Source organism: Nyctibius grandis, chromosome 7 (genome assembly GCF_013368605.1).
Source record: "Nyctibius grandis isolate bNycGra1 chromosome 7, bNycGra1.pri, whole genome shotgun sequence".
NCBI lineage: Eukaryota > Metazoa > Chordata > Aves > Nyctibiiformes > Nyctibiidae > Nyctibius > Nyctibius grandis.
Window position 1 is genome coordinate 18,284,890 of NC_090664.1, and position 14,188 is coordinate 18,299,077.

General features: G+C 44.0%; 1 protein-coding gene across 1 annotated transcript in view; it reads left to right on the forward strand.

Annotated features, from left to right (window-relative positions):
* The window catches only part of TBC1D5 (TBC1 domain family member 5), a 350,320-nt gene that overhangs the window by 326,537 nt on the left and 9,595 nt on the right, over positions 1-14,188 (forward strand). Inside the window, exons 21-22 of the mRNA XM_068404675.1 lie at positions 10,603-10,682; positions 13,987-14,163. Of these exons, the coding sequence (XP_068260776.1) occupies positions 10,603-10,682; positions 13,987-14,163 (257 nt within the window). The remainder of the gene's footprint in view (positions 1-10,602; positions 10,683-13,986; positions 14,164-14,188) is intronic.

A 14,188-nucleotide genomic window follows, 5' to 3' on the forward strand; every position in this document is an offset into this window, starting at 1 on the left:
TGTTTCAGCTAGCCTGTTGCTACCCAAATCAATACTAGATACATTGGTTTTCTAAGTTTTGTAGAAAAGAAAAGCAGAAATGCAATCACCTACGTATTATTCCTCTGTAGTTATAGTTGACTTTAAAGTATATCAAGGCAGCTGATCACAGTCTCACTGAGCAAATAGTTATTGATTTACTGGTCTAGTATCTATTAAACTTAAATTAATCTGCTCATTTGACAAGAAGTATCCAAAATTAACACTAATCAGTTATATAGAAGGCATCCCTCGGGTTGTGAGTCTTGTTTGAGGGCAGCCATAATAGTAGATAAACGTTGCTGACTTCTGAAGAGAACAACAGCTCCAGTATTTCTGAGGCTTAGTCAAGAGTACAGTTAAGGTAGGACAGGTCATTTTGTGAAACTTAGAGGTTTGTTACTACTATGTTGAAACAAATCCAAGATCATCTAATGTCTGTCTGGGATTTCCTACATCTCACGGCAGTGCTCCAACCACCGGGTGACAGGTTGCAAAATTCACCTTTTGTTTTTTCTGGTAAGAACTTCATTGAGACAGAAATATTTTCTTTTTCTCCAGAAAGCATTTGGCATCAGCTCAATGAAATCTTGCTGAAAGAAAAAAACAAAAAAAGGTAGCGAGAAATATTTGACCTCAGTCTTAGTCTCCTCAGTACCATAGGATTTTGCTAACTTTTAAATACCAGCTATCCCAGTAAGAAAGATATTTATAGCATATATCAAACTGGAATCAGTTTTGAATAATCTAGAAATCACATAATCAATTTGCTTGATTCATCAAATCAATGGGTTTTTTTTACATGTAGGAAGGTGGTTTCAGTTCCTAATTGATATCTGCGGGGTTTTTTTTAAAAAAGATGGTTACTATTTTAGGAAAAAAAATTAATCACAGCTGTGAGAAACTGATACAGAGCATCAGATAAGGAAAAAAATCAATACATAATTAAACAATACATCTCAGCTTAATGTAAAAGTCCTTCAGCTGAGCAATATCATATCAAATATCACGCTTCTAGCACTCTTAACAGCACTAGTGTTTTTAAAAGTATTTACAGTTAGAAAGGTATCTTTTGAGATAGAGAAGGATAAAAAAAAAGCTTTTGTCTGCACTTGAGAGCTTAGTTTCCCAGTTCATCTCAGCAGCTGACCGCCCCGTGAGGTCCTCCCCAGCAGTGGGAAGAGGCTTGGATTAAAGTCCCTCAGGTGAGGGCTGCTGAGCCCCTGGCACAGCCATTCACGGCACTGCAGCTGCGGAGGTACATACTGAGTTGCTTGCCATCCCTCCTCTTCTTTCCACCTCTGCTTCCAGTCGACATGGATTGTGAAGGGTGGTCCCAGCAGGAGGATGTGATCGAGGAGGGACTCCTGCAAAATCACATCACCTGTATTGCTTCTCGTCTAAGGAATTATTTGATTCTCCTCTACTCATTAGCCAGGGAAAAAGAATGAGGACTGATAATTTGGCTTCTATACTTATCGCTTATTTGGTAGATAATAAACTCTGCATTCAAAATGGATGAGGGTAGTAGATTAGAAGCCATGTGCAGTTCAAGGGCACATTTAGAAGGAGAAAGATCTGTTGCCAATTCCACAGGGAAACCTTCATTCTGCTTCATTGCACTGGAGAAAGACATCCCGATTTATGACCTTGTGTCACAACTGTTACTTAATGGGGAGAGGGAAGTGGCTGACTACAGTGATTTGCATCTTGGGGCATTTTTCTGGGTTAAGTGGGAGTGTGCTCTTTGAGTCCAAAATTGTGTCTTAGAGCAAACTCCGAGTGGAAATTTTTCCAAAACAAAAGTGATTTTAACTGATTAAATATAATAGAACCTATATATCCAAGACATATGTCACATGGTACTTTAAAACATACTGCAAAGTGAAGGAAAAATGTTAGAAATTCAACGGTTCAATATTAGAAAATTCTGCTGTATTTCCAACCTTTTCTCTCTTACTCTTTTTTCCTCTGAAATTAATACTAAAATCTGGTATTACTTTTGCTAAAGTAAATATGTGATGCTACAAGCGTTTTTATTAGTTTTTACTGCTGGCTAGCTATCATAGTTCCATTCATAAGTTCTTAGAAATTTCTCAGTGTACTGTCTCTTCAAACATAGTTACAGCTGCTTTTTGTAGTGATGGTAGATTATTTTCCAATTTTTGAAATAATGACTTACAAACATCTCTAAAGAACAGAAATAATAGTAGATTATATCCACATCACGTGGAATGCCTTTCCGCTTTTGTTCTCTTGCTCTTGTTTTCCTGATTTTTTCGATTTCCCTTATTTGGTCTTCAGCAGGTTGGAGATTTGTTTTGAATTATTTTCTTGGTCCATCTGCTTAGTCAGTATGCATACTTTAGGTTTTTTATGTGTGGTTTTAATTTATGTTTGGATCAAACACTGTAGAAATGCTTTTCTTTCTAATGCTGTGAAATGGAAGAGACAGTTGAATTCAGTGATTCAGGCTGTGATTAAGCATTGCTTTCCTGCCTATGAAGACTTTGGACTTCTGATGTTTCAAGTTCTGAACCATTTAAAAGTAGGAAATCATGCATTGTTTGTTAAACAGTGGAAATCAGAATCTAAAGTATTGTTTTATAAGTAAATATTAATATATTTTATTTACCAAATTGAGAGACTAGACTGTTTTTATGTAAAATGTAAAAAAGAAAGTAAAATGTTGAATTAATTATGCTTTCTCTCAATTAATGATGCTACATATTTGTGGAAGGATCTAGTTTTATATTATTTCTAGCCTTCATATAATTCAGTGTCGTTCTGATGTGACATTTGTTCTAGACATTGTTCAATTGTACGACGTTGCTGCAGGACACCGCTGCTGTTATATGGTAAATAATAAGCATTAAATAAAGTAAACATGGATCTCCTTGCTCAGATAGGCTGCTTACACAAAGCTGAGTTATCCAGCCCCCACTGTTGCTCTTGACCTTGATCACACCACCTTTCATGAACTCTTCTCATCTATTGCCTTTCATGTCTCCAGCCCCTTTTATTCCTTCTACTTTTCAGGTTGCTTCTTTAGCGGTTCATTTAGTGCTTAGGCTTGGATCCTTTCTCCTGTTTGCCCTTTCCATTTTCATTTATACCCATTATAAATGGGTTTCTGGCCCCCACACAAGTTCAAACATCTGTGTTTTTGTGTGGGTTTTAAATCCACCTCTCTACTTTTAATCTTTCTTCTTCTCCAGTCACCTACATCTCATTCTTTTGCTATTTATTCTGTAAACACAAAACTTACACCGAATTGTTCAGTGCTTTAACTTGAAACTTCGTATTGTGTCAAAGTTGGCAGTGTCATCAAATTCGTCCCTGTCAGCATAATCTGTGACAGCAGCTTTGGCTTTTCACTGGTTCAAACTCTGAACATGTAGGATGTTTTTAAAAACAAACAAATGCAATGCAGGTGTGGATTAATGGTACAATGCTCTAATTGTGAAGCACCTGGGATACAGATATTCATGACCAGCAAAGCGTTGTTCCTAAGTGAGTGTCAGTGAGGAATTTGGGCTCAGCTCTGTGCATGTAAAACAGGAGTGGCACAGAAGAGTATCCTGTCATTTTCAGTTGACAGATACCATCTCATTCTGTAAGTCTGTCACTAGGAATCGTTGTTTTCTTAAAGAGGAGGAAAGTAGGAGCTAGGAGGCCAGAGAAGGACCTGACATAGTTTAAAGAGTCTGCAGAGCTATTGGAGCTATAGTTTCTCTGGGCTGGTTTGGACTGCAGCGTTGCCTGGGATTTCCCTGACACAGGGGAGACCGTTGCAGCTCCAGCTCTGGTGTGTTAGCCAGCCTCCAGCCCTGGTGTGTTAGCCAGCCTCCAGCCCTGACTCCTGCAAATACCTTATACCAGGTTATTGAAATCCATCCTTGGAGGACAGCACTGGCAGTATGGAAGGCAGGTGTCTTCTGAAGTGACAGTACCGCACTGCTCTTCTGAGGAGAAGGAACACGTCTCCACACAATCCAATGTGAATCAAAGTGAAGATGCTTTATTAAGCATAAGCTGTCCCTTTTATACATTTTGTACTTTCCCTGGCTGTAAGCATGTGCATTGCTACTGGTTAATATTACTAAGCATACTCTTCTTTGATGTGTTGATTGGTCACTGCTCTGCCACTGATCCTTTCTTAATTGGCTCCATCAGTTCTTGTTTCTTCTCCTCCATGTTCGGCTCCCACCGGCTACTCCCTCAATTCTTGTTTGCTCAGCTACTGTTTTTCCTCATCTCTCCAAGGTCGGCTTGTTGACACTAGCTACATGAATCTTGTCACGCAGCTAGGCCCTCACTCCATACTCTCATACTTCTGGCTCATTACATGACCATTCTCCTCCAAAAACCCCTCTACAATTCCCCCTTTCTTTTCTTGAGCCAGAAAGGCCGTGTTTATCATCCGCTGCAGGGCCCTTTGCAAGCAGGAGAATAAACACGGTAATACAAGCATGATAATACAAATCACAAACAATCCCATCAATAGCATTTTAATCAAACCGACCAGCCACCCTCCAATTCCCAGATTACCCAAGCAGTCATCCAGGAACCCATGCTGTTCCCGTATTTTCTGTGTGGTATCCATGAGCTCTTTGATCTGCTTATGAATTGACTTGGAGTGATCATTCAGATCCATGCAACACATCCCATTAAAATCCTGACATCCATAACCGTGCACTAATAATAAAAAGTCTATAGCAGCTCTATTTTGTAAGGTAGCATGTCGGATACTATCTACATCATTGGCTAATGCTTCTAAAACTCTAGAAGTTAGGTTAGCTCTTTTTGCAACCTAGCAAGCTAAATTTCGCAATTGTGTTAACCCTTGGTCAGCATCGTTACATTCTATCCCTATGTTAGTGACACTTCTTTTTTACCTGGCCTTATGTAGGTTAGTATGGTTAGTATGACTTTTCACATAGGCATTAGTAGACTTAATTTGCTTATCGTACATGAACCTCCCACCTTCTTACTGGGCAACCTTGGCCAAGTCCTATCCCCACAAATTAGGAATAGACCCTTTGGTAATTTTTGCTTTCAGATCCATTTAAGGGGATCCCCACTAGAAATGTATGAAAGGGTTGTTCAGGTTGAGCTAAGGAGGCACAAAACTGCATCTGGTTCAAGCTCCGCATCAGAGTCACCCAAACATTGTGACTCCCCTTCCACGGTGTCGGTGGAAGGACTATCGGTTGATGACCTTTTGTCAGGTCCAGGATCCAAAGCAGGCTTAACACAGAAAAAACAACCCCTTGCTTCATCATGACTGCGCCTTTTGCTCCCTTTTCTATACCTCCCACGCAAACCTTTTTTCACACTTCCCGCAGTCAGGGCACTGGATCTCTCGAGAGGTCAGTGTTCCGAGGCAGATCCTGAGTTGGCTCCTGTAGTTTGGGTTGTTTTTGTAGCCACAGCTTCACCCTCTTAGCTGGTACCCATTTGGCTCCTGTATCTGTAACGACACATGCATACCCTCGACCCAACGTTATTAATTTCATTGGACCTTCCCACACACCAGTCACCCCATTTTTACCATCACTTTGGCTTGTTCCTGTTCTTTCTGAAAAGCCTCCATACCTCCCTTTAACCCTGCACCATGTTTTACCGCTGGAGGTACAGAGTAGTCCTGTGGCAAGCGTAAAAAGTTTAGTACATAAAGCGCTTTACACAACCTGTCAGGAGGAGATAGCCCTGGCTCTCCCCCTTTTTATTTTTGTAAAAGGTGTTTCAGAGTTTGAATCATGCGCTCCACAATAGCTTGTCCTGTTGGTGAATGTGGGACGCCCGTTACATGTGTTATACCCCACAGCTGGAAAAAGTCCTGTGTGGCACGTGCCACATAGCCTGGGCCATTGTCCGTTTTAATCGTCTGTGGAATGCCCAGGGCCGCAATAGCAGAACGCCTGTGTTGTTGAACGAGTTTGCTGGATTTGCCTGTTTGCGCTGTAGCTATAATCAAAGATGAAAAAGTGTCAATCGTTACATTTTAACCTGCCAAATTCAGCAATGTGAGTTACATCTGTTTGCCAAATGTCCAAGGCCTGCAGTCCTCGAGGATTGGTTCCTTGTATCTGCGTAGGTTGCGGCAGTTGCTGACAATCAGGACACATAGCCACGATATTCCGAGCATCACTGTGTGACAAAAGAAATTGTCGTCGCAGTGCCCGATGTCCTTGATGAAAAAACTCATGTGATATACGTGCCTGCTGTTTAATGTCCGGCACCTGTACAGTCATTGTAGTAGAATTTGTGGGGTCAGAAACCAAAGAGTACACTCGAGCATTGCCTTCTGCAATAAACCCAGGCAAATTTGTATGATTCCTTACATATAAAACATAAAACAATGCAGTTCGGATTTGAATTTCTTGCCACAGAGCTCGCAGCAATTCAAAACCACACTGATTACGTGTATGCTCTATAACAGATCTATCCAATTGCTTTATAATGCCGGCCACATATGCTGAATCAGTAACCAAATTAAAGGGAATGGGAAAATTCTGAAATACTTCTAATACAGCTCGTAATTCTACCACCTGAGATGAACCCTTTTGTTGTACTACCATAGATTCCCACTTGCCATCAGAATACCAGACAAGGCCCACCTTGCCTGTTTTTCCAGATCCATCCATAAAAATGGTAATTCCATCCACAGGAGTGTCTGCGCACAACACTCCTGTGGCAATTGGAAGTTCCGCACTCAATTTTATAACAGGATGGGAGGGCAAGTGGTAAACAACCTGTCCCGAGAAATTCTCCATAGCTGTTTGCAAAGCAAAGCTATTGGCCATACACCACTCAAAATATTGAGCTGCAATAGGAACGGTTACTGATGCAGGATCTCTGGCCACAAGCTCCCGACATCTCATCCGTCCTTTGATGATAATCTGTGCCAATAGCTCTGCAATCATGGGGACAGTTTTCTTTGTTCTTGAAGGTAGAAACAACCAATTCCAATATATGTAACAAATCTGACCATTCTGAATTCCATTGACCAATTATTGCATACGGAATTTGCCTATCAAACAAAGTGATAATTTGTATTTCCTGATTCAAATCAATACGATGTATAAATTTGGAATGTAGCCTGCTTTCTATTTCTGTAATCAGTTGCTGTACCTCTGCGCTTTAGTGTGTCATGGTGCTGTTAAATTTGTGTCCCCTGCTAACAATTGGAATAGAGACTGCAATTGTGACGACATAAGCCCCAAGTACGGCCGCAGCCATAACTTGAGCCTTATGTTCCACAGTACCCACTTTTGTACATGCCTTTATCATAGCATTCAAATCTGGTTTTCCAGGTAAAGCTTCAATGATTTTTTGACAATCAGCATTAGCATTATCCCTAGCTAATTGCGTAACTAGGGTATCTCGTAAACCAACATCAAAAACTTGCTTTTCAACTGCTTCTTGTAGCCTCTCAACAAAGGATAAAAAGAGCTCCTTGGGTCTTTGTCTTATAGTAGTATATAATTGCATTCATACCCAGCGCGCTTTTTTTTGTTTGTTTGTTTGTTTTGTTTTTTGCTTTTTGTTTTTTTTTTGTTATTGAACGGATAAAAACAGCCACTCTATAAAGTGTAGTGGATCCTGCCAGGGCTCCTTCCCCTGGCCCAGTAATCCCATGGGATGATAGTTGGCAATGTCTACGTATAAACTTACTGGTGTCTCTAAACCCACACGATGTACCTTTTTCTGTTGCATACCATTGACATATTGTGGGATTGTTTTTCATGCCTTGTGGTAATACCGTCCACTGATATCGTTGACAAGGCACCATGTTGTTCCTACTAGGTATCAAAAAAGCAAATTAGCATTTGTCAATTTCATGTAAAGGGATAGTGAAAAAACAATCTTTCAGATCAATAACCAAAACGTATAGTCTGCATCAATAACTCCTGGTAAAACAAATAGACCTTGCAAGGTTACACTAGGACGTCCAAGTAATAGTGCACTTAGCCCATTTCCAGTGGGTCCCACGGCATTCATTGGTACCTTATGCACTCTGCTATTCTCTGTTGTGATTGCGGTTGCTGTGGTAACATCCAGCCCGGCGCTCCCTGCGGTTCGGGCTGCGAGTTGACTGCTTAGGCCTGGAACTGGTTGGGAAGATTCATTTGTGTCAGCACACGGTTCCTCCCTGCGTTCTTTCTCCAGTTTCTCTGCACTCTGCAGCTGGTTGTTATCAGCTGACCTTGAGCATTATACTTAGACCTGCACTGCTTCACAAAATGCCCCAGCTTCCCACAGCAATGACACATCAAAACAGAGTTATCTCTCCCACTCAGCTTCGACTTCTTAAGGCAGTTTTTCTTAAAGTGACCTTCTTGCCCGCATGTATAACAACGATGAACTACCTTAACTGCTGCCACAAATGTTTTTGTTAAATGTTCCATCTGAAATGTGGTGGTTCCTACTTTCCCACAAGCATCCATTAGTTCGGTTAAGGTGGGGTTACGATTTGCCATCCCTGCAATAACTTTCCTGCAGTTCTCATTTGCGTTGTCCTTCGCTAACTGTAACAACAACGCTTCTTTAGTAGCCCCGTTTTGTATTTGTTTGTCTAAGGCAAATCACTCCCCAATTGAATGGCTCCCATTCTGGTGGGCCTCTTCCGTCCCCTCGATATACTGAGCAAGCCAATACCCCGCCACCCATAGCAGCCGCAGCCCCGAAATCACCGTTCGCAAGTGCGTGCTCTCTTAATTTTCTCCAGAACCTGGCCGGGTCCGGGACAGACACAGTAACCTGGACTGGCTGCAGCGTGAATAACTCCTCCACGCTACTGCTTGACTTTCCCGACCCTCGGGCTCTGCAGCAATTATGTCCCGCTTCCACCTCTTCAGAAAGGTCTATTAAGGGTGGCTCAGTCTCAGATTCGGGTAACGGGACGGTAGAGGGATCAATGTTCCGCTGCTGTTCCCTGGGCGGTGGGGGGGGGCTCTGGCAGCGTGGAGGGTGAAGGGTGGGGGGGAAGTCTGGCACCGTGGAGGGTGAAGCGGGGGGGAAGTCTGGCGGCGCGGAGGGTTGGCGGGGGGGGGGGGAGCTCTGGCGGCGCGGAGGGCAAAGTCACTGTGAAAGGAGCTGTAGCTGCCTCAGCCGCCACCTTTGCCTCTCTGTCCGCCTTCAATTGCTCCAGTGAGTCTATAAACTAATCTCCACATCGTCAATGACACAGTGGCGATCTTGTCCTCCCTTGAGGCAGCCTCAAACAGAGAAGTTCCAGTGCTTTCCCATGTACTAACTTCGAAAGCAGTCTGCGCCGTAGCTGGCAAATTATTCTTTTTACACCATAATTTACAATTATTTACACCAATTATTTACATCAATAGTCTCCGGAGCAAATGCTCATCGTATTTTACCCCTCTCTTAGAGAGGATATGTCGGAGAAGCCTTACTACTGCACTTTCTTCTTTAGAAATATTTTGGCCCATCTCCTTTTCCCCGGCTGGTCACCTCACTGGGTGTCCCATTGCAACGTACTTTTCTTTTCTTGCGAGTCGTCCTCCGGCTCGCCCCGGTCTTCAGTCCCGCTGAGCCGTACTCCAGCCGGTGTACCTCCTTCTGGGCTATTCCCCGAACTTGCCGTCGATCAGCATCCCATCGGGGTCACCATCTGAGGAGAAGGAACATGCCTCCACACAATCCAATGTGAATCAAAGTGAAGATGCTTTATTAAGCATAAGCTGTCCCTTTTATACATTTTGTACTTTCCCTGGCTGTAAGCATGTGCATTGCTACTGGTTAATATTACTAAGCATACTCTTCTTTGATGTGTTGATTGGTCACTGCTCTGCCACTGATCCTTTCTTAATTGGCTCCATCAGTTCTTGTTTCTTCTCCTCCATGTTCGGCTCCCACCGGCTACTCCCTCAATTCTTGTTTGCTCAGCTACTGTTTTTCCTCATCTCTCCAAGGTCGGCTTGTTGACACTAGCTACATGAATCTTGTCACGCAGCTAGGCCCTCACTCCATACTCTCATACTTCTGGCTCATTACATGACCATTCTCCTCCAAAAAACCCCTCTACACTCTTCCTGTCAAATAAATTTTGCTCGTCCTTGGGTCTTTTACCTAAAAAAAGGGATTGGAAAGAGAACAAAACTTTCAGTATTTATAAAAAGAAGAGCGTTCTAGCATCTGCAGTGGCCACAGGATCGAGATGAAGATTGCTGAGCTCCTACCCTCTTTATGCCAGCTGCAGCAGATGTCTGTAAATGTTCTTGAGTGCTTTCCAAAGCATTCGCAGGCTCAAAGATGTATGTAACTCAGCCACAGAGGCCAATGTTTTCTTCTAGGGGCCAGTGGTAGCGCTGAGTCCATTGATACACTGGGGCAGTGGAAGTCCCGCAGCAACACAGTGTTGCTGGAGACCTCCTGGCAGGCTTGGGCTGGCCTCACCTGCACAGCTAATAAAGGCGTCAGCCTCTAGGTCTGTGTGCGAAATTGTGGTTGCAGGTCACAGGATTTTGTTTCGAGAGCATAAGTCAGTGGTAAGTTGGCAGCATGTTAGACATGATGTCGGGAATTTTCTCTTTTTACCTTTTTTTTCTTTTGATGTTGCAGGAAATATTCAGGAAGTCATATTACAAGAACACTTGGAAAAAGAAGATGAAATTCTGGTTTCCTTGGCTGGTTTGAAGCAGGTATAACTATTGCTTAACTTAACCTTCTTGTACCCTTCAGTGCTATTAATCCTTTCTTTTTTTTTTTCTCCTTTTTTTATTCTTTTTGTATACTGCTGTTTTGTCGTGTTGTAGCTGTTTTACTAATACTAATGCATCAAGCATTACAGCGTACTTTATTTAAAAAGATAAAACTCACAGAATCACAGAATCGACCAGGTTGGAAGAGACCTCAGGGATCATCGAGTCCAACCGTTGCCCTGACACACCCTGTCAACTAGACCATGGCACTAAGTGCCTTGTCCAGTCTTTTCTTAAACACATCCAGAGATGGTGACTCCACCACCTCCCTGGGCAGCCCATTCCAATGTCTAATAACCCTTTCTGAAAAGAAATTCTTCCTAATGTCCAACCTGAACCTCCCCTGGTGAAGCTTGAGTCTGTGTCCTCTTGTCCTATCGCTAGTTGCCTGGGAGAAGAGGCCGACTTCCACTTCACTACAAGCTCCCTTCAGGTAGTTGTAGACTGCAATAAGGTCACCTCTGAGCCTCCTCTTCTCCAGGCTAAACAACCCCAGCTCCCTCAGCCATTCCTCGTAGGTCAGACCTTCCAAACCCTTCACCAGCTTGGTCGCCCTCCTCTGGACTCGCTCCAACACCTCACCATCTTTCTTGAAGTGCGGGGCCCAGAACTGGACACAGTACTCAAGGTGCGGCCTCACCAGTGCCGAGTACAGAGGGACGATCACTTCCCTAGACCGGCTGGCTACACTATTCCTAATAGAGGCCAGGATGCCATTGGCCTTCTTGGCCACCTGGGCACACTGTTGGCTCATGTTTAGCCGGCTGTCGATCAGCACCCCCAGGTCTCTTTCTGCCGGGCCGCTTTCTAACCACTCTTCCCCCAGCCTGTAGCACTGCATGGGGTTGTTGTGGCCGAAGTGTAAGACCTGGCACTTGTTGTTGTTGAACCTCATGCCGTTGGTCTCGGCCCATCTATTTAACCTCTCCAAATCCCTCTGTAGGGCCTTCCTACCCTCCAGCAGATTGACACTCCGACCCAGCTTGGTGTCATCTGCAAATTTGCTGAGGGTGCACTCAATCCCTATGTCTAGATCATCTATAAAGATATTGAACAGCACCGGCCCCAGAACTGAGCCCTGGGGAACACCGCTAGTGACCGGCCGCCAGTTGGACTTTGACCCATTCACCACCACTCTCTGGGCTCGGCCATCCAGCCAGTTTTTAACCCATTGAAGAGTCCACCCATCCAAGCCCTGGGCAGCCAGTTTGTCTAGGAGGATGCTGTGGGAGACAGTGTTGAATGCCTTACTGAAGTCTAGATAGACTACATCCACAGCCCTGCCCTCATCTACTAAGCGGGTCACTTGGTCATAGAAGGAGACCAGGTTGGTCGAGCAGGACCTGCCTTTCATGAATCCATGTTGGCTGGCCCCGATGCCCCGATTGTCCTGCATGTGCCGTGTAATGGCACTCAGGATGATCTGTTCCATCACCTTGCCTGGCACCGAGGTCAGGCTGACAGGCCTATAGTTCCCCGGATCATCCTTCCGGCCCTTCTTGTAGATGGGCGTTACATTTGCTAATTTTCAGTCAGCTGGAACTTCTCCAGTTAACCAGGACTGCCGGTAGATAATTGAGAGTGGTTTGGCAAGTTCATTTGCCAGTTCCTTCATTACTCTGGGGTGAATCCCATCCAGGCCCATAGCCTTCTGGGTGTCCAGCTGGCACAGCAGGTCACTAACTGTCTCCTCCTGGATCTTGGGAGGTTCACACAGCCCCCCGTCCCTAACTTCAGGCTCTGGGGGCCGAGTCTTCTGAGGACAACCGGTCTTGACATTAAAGACCGAGGCAAAGAAAGCATTGAGCACCTCTGCCTTTTCCTCATCCCCTGACACTACACTACCCTCCTCATTCAGCAAGTGGTGGAGGCTCTCCTTGACCCTCCTTTTGCTGTTGATGTATTTGTAAAAGCTTTTTTTGTTATCTTTGACTGTAGCAGCCAAATCAAGCTCTAATTGAGCTTTGGCCCTCCTAATCTTCTCCCTACACGACCTGGCCACGTCCCTATAGACCTCCCAAGTTACCCGACCCTTCTTCCAGAGCAAATAGGCTCTCTTTTTTTCCTTAAGTTCTAGCCTAAGTTCTCTGTTTAACCAGGCCGGTCTTTTTCCCCGACGGCTTGTCTTCCTACACACCAGGACAGCCTGCTCCTGAATATTTAGCAATTCCCTTTTGAAGCATGTCCAGCCTTCCTGGACTCCTTTGCCCTTCAGGACCAACTCCCAAGGGACTCGGTCCACCAGCCTCTTAAACAGGCTAAAGTCTGCCCGCCGGAAATCTAAGGCAGAAGTTCTGCTCTTGCCCCTCCTTACTTCCCCCACTATCGAAAACTCTAACATTTCATGGTCGCTACTCCCAAGATGGCCACCGACCCTCACATCTCCCACTAGTCCTTCTCTGTTCACAAACAACAGGTCAAGCAGGGCCCCTCCTCTACTGGGCTCATTTACCACTTGCATGAGAAAGTTGTCCTCCACACATTCGAGGAATCTCCTAGATTGCTTCCTCTCTGCCATGTTGTATTTCCAGCAGACATCCGGCAAGTTGAAGTCGCCCACGAGTACAAGGGCCGGCGACCGGGTGGCTTCTGACAGCCGCTTGTAAAACGCCTCGTCCGCCTGCTCATCCTGGTTGGGTGGTCTATAACAGACTCCCACTGTAATGTCCGCCCTGCTGACCTCAACTATAAAGAGTTCAAATGACTGGCACGGTATTTGTACCCTCTAAAGTTCTGGAGGCCTTGAACCAGAACTGAGGCAGTGTGACACCAGCCACACTGTCGTTTTTCTTAATGCAAAATGTACATGCTAGGCAATAATCGTGCCTATGTCCCCATTATTTAAATGTGACGACACTTGAATGTCATTGAATTAAAAGAGAAAATACTATGTACATTAAATGAGAATGCTGATGATCATTTGTAGCTCTGATTATACTGCCCTCTGCTCCCTCGAAATACATTTTATCAGGAACAATGGGACATATGTTAAATATATAATGAGCTAGGGAATAATCTTAACAGTTCCTCTTGGATACTTGTTTTCCAGACTCTGATACAACCACATTTGACTGATACTTATATCTTTAGCCAATATAGATATGAATATTGACTTGCTTTCTATTTCTTAAAAGCAAATATTTGGGGGGAATGGTGTATCAAAGCATGCTGCACGGAGCCTTAGATAATTTAGAATTCCTCCAAATTTCTAACTTAAATTTTTTCCCCTCCCATTCAACAACAGATCAAGGACATCCTGAAAGGTTCCCTGCGTTTCAACCAGAGCCAGCTGGAAGCTGAAGAAAATGAGCAAATCACGATAGCTGATGATCATTATTGTTCCAACAGTCAGAATAAGGGGACAGCTGATGTCCTAAAGGGACCTGTTATGACAAAGCAACAGTTCATCTCAGGACAACAGGTAAGATAAATATATCTCAAACAGG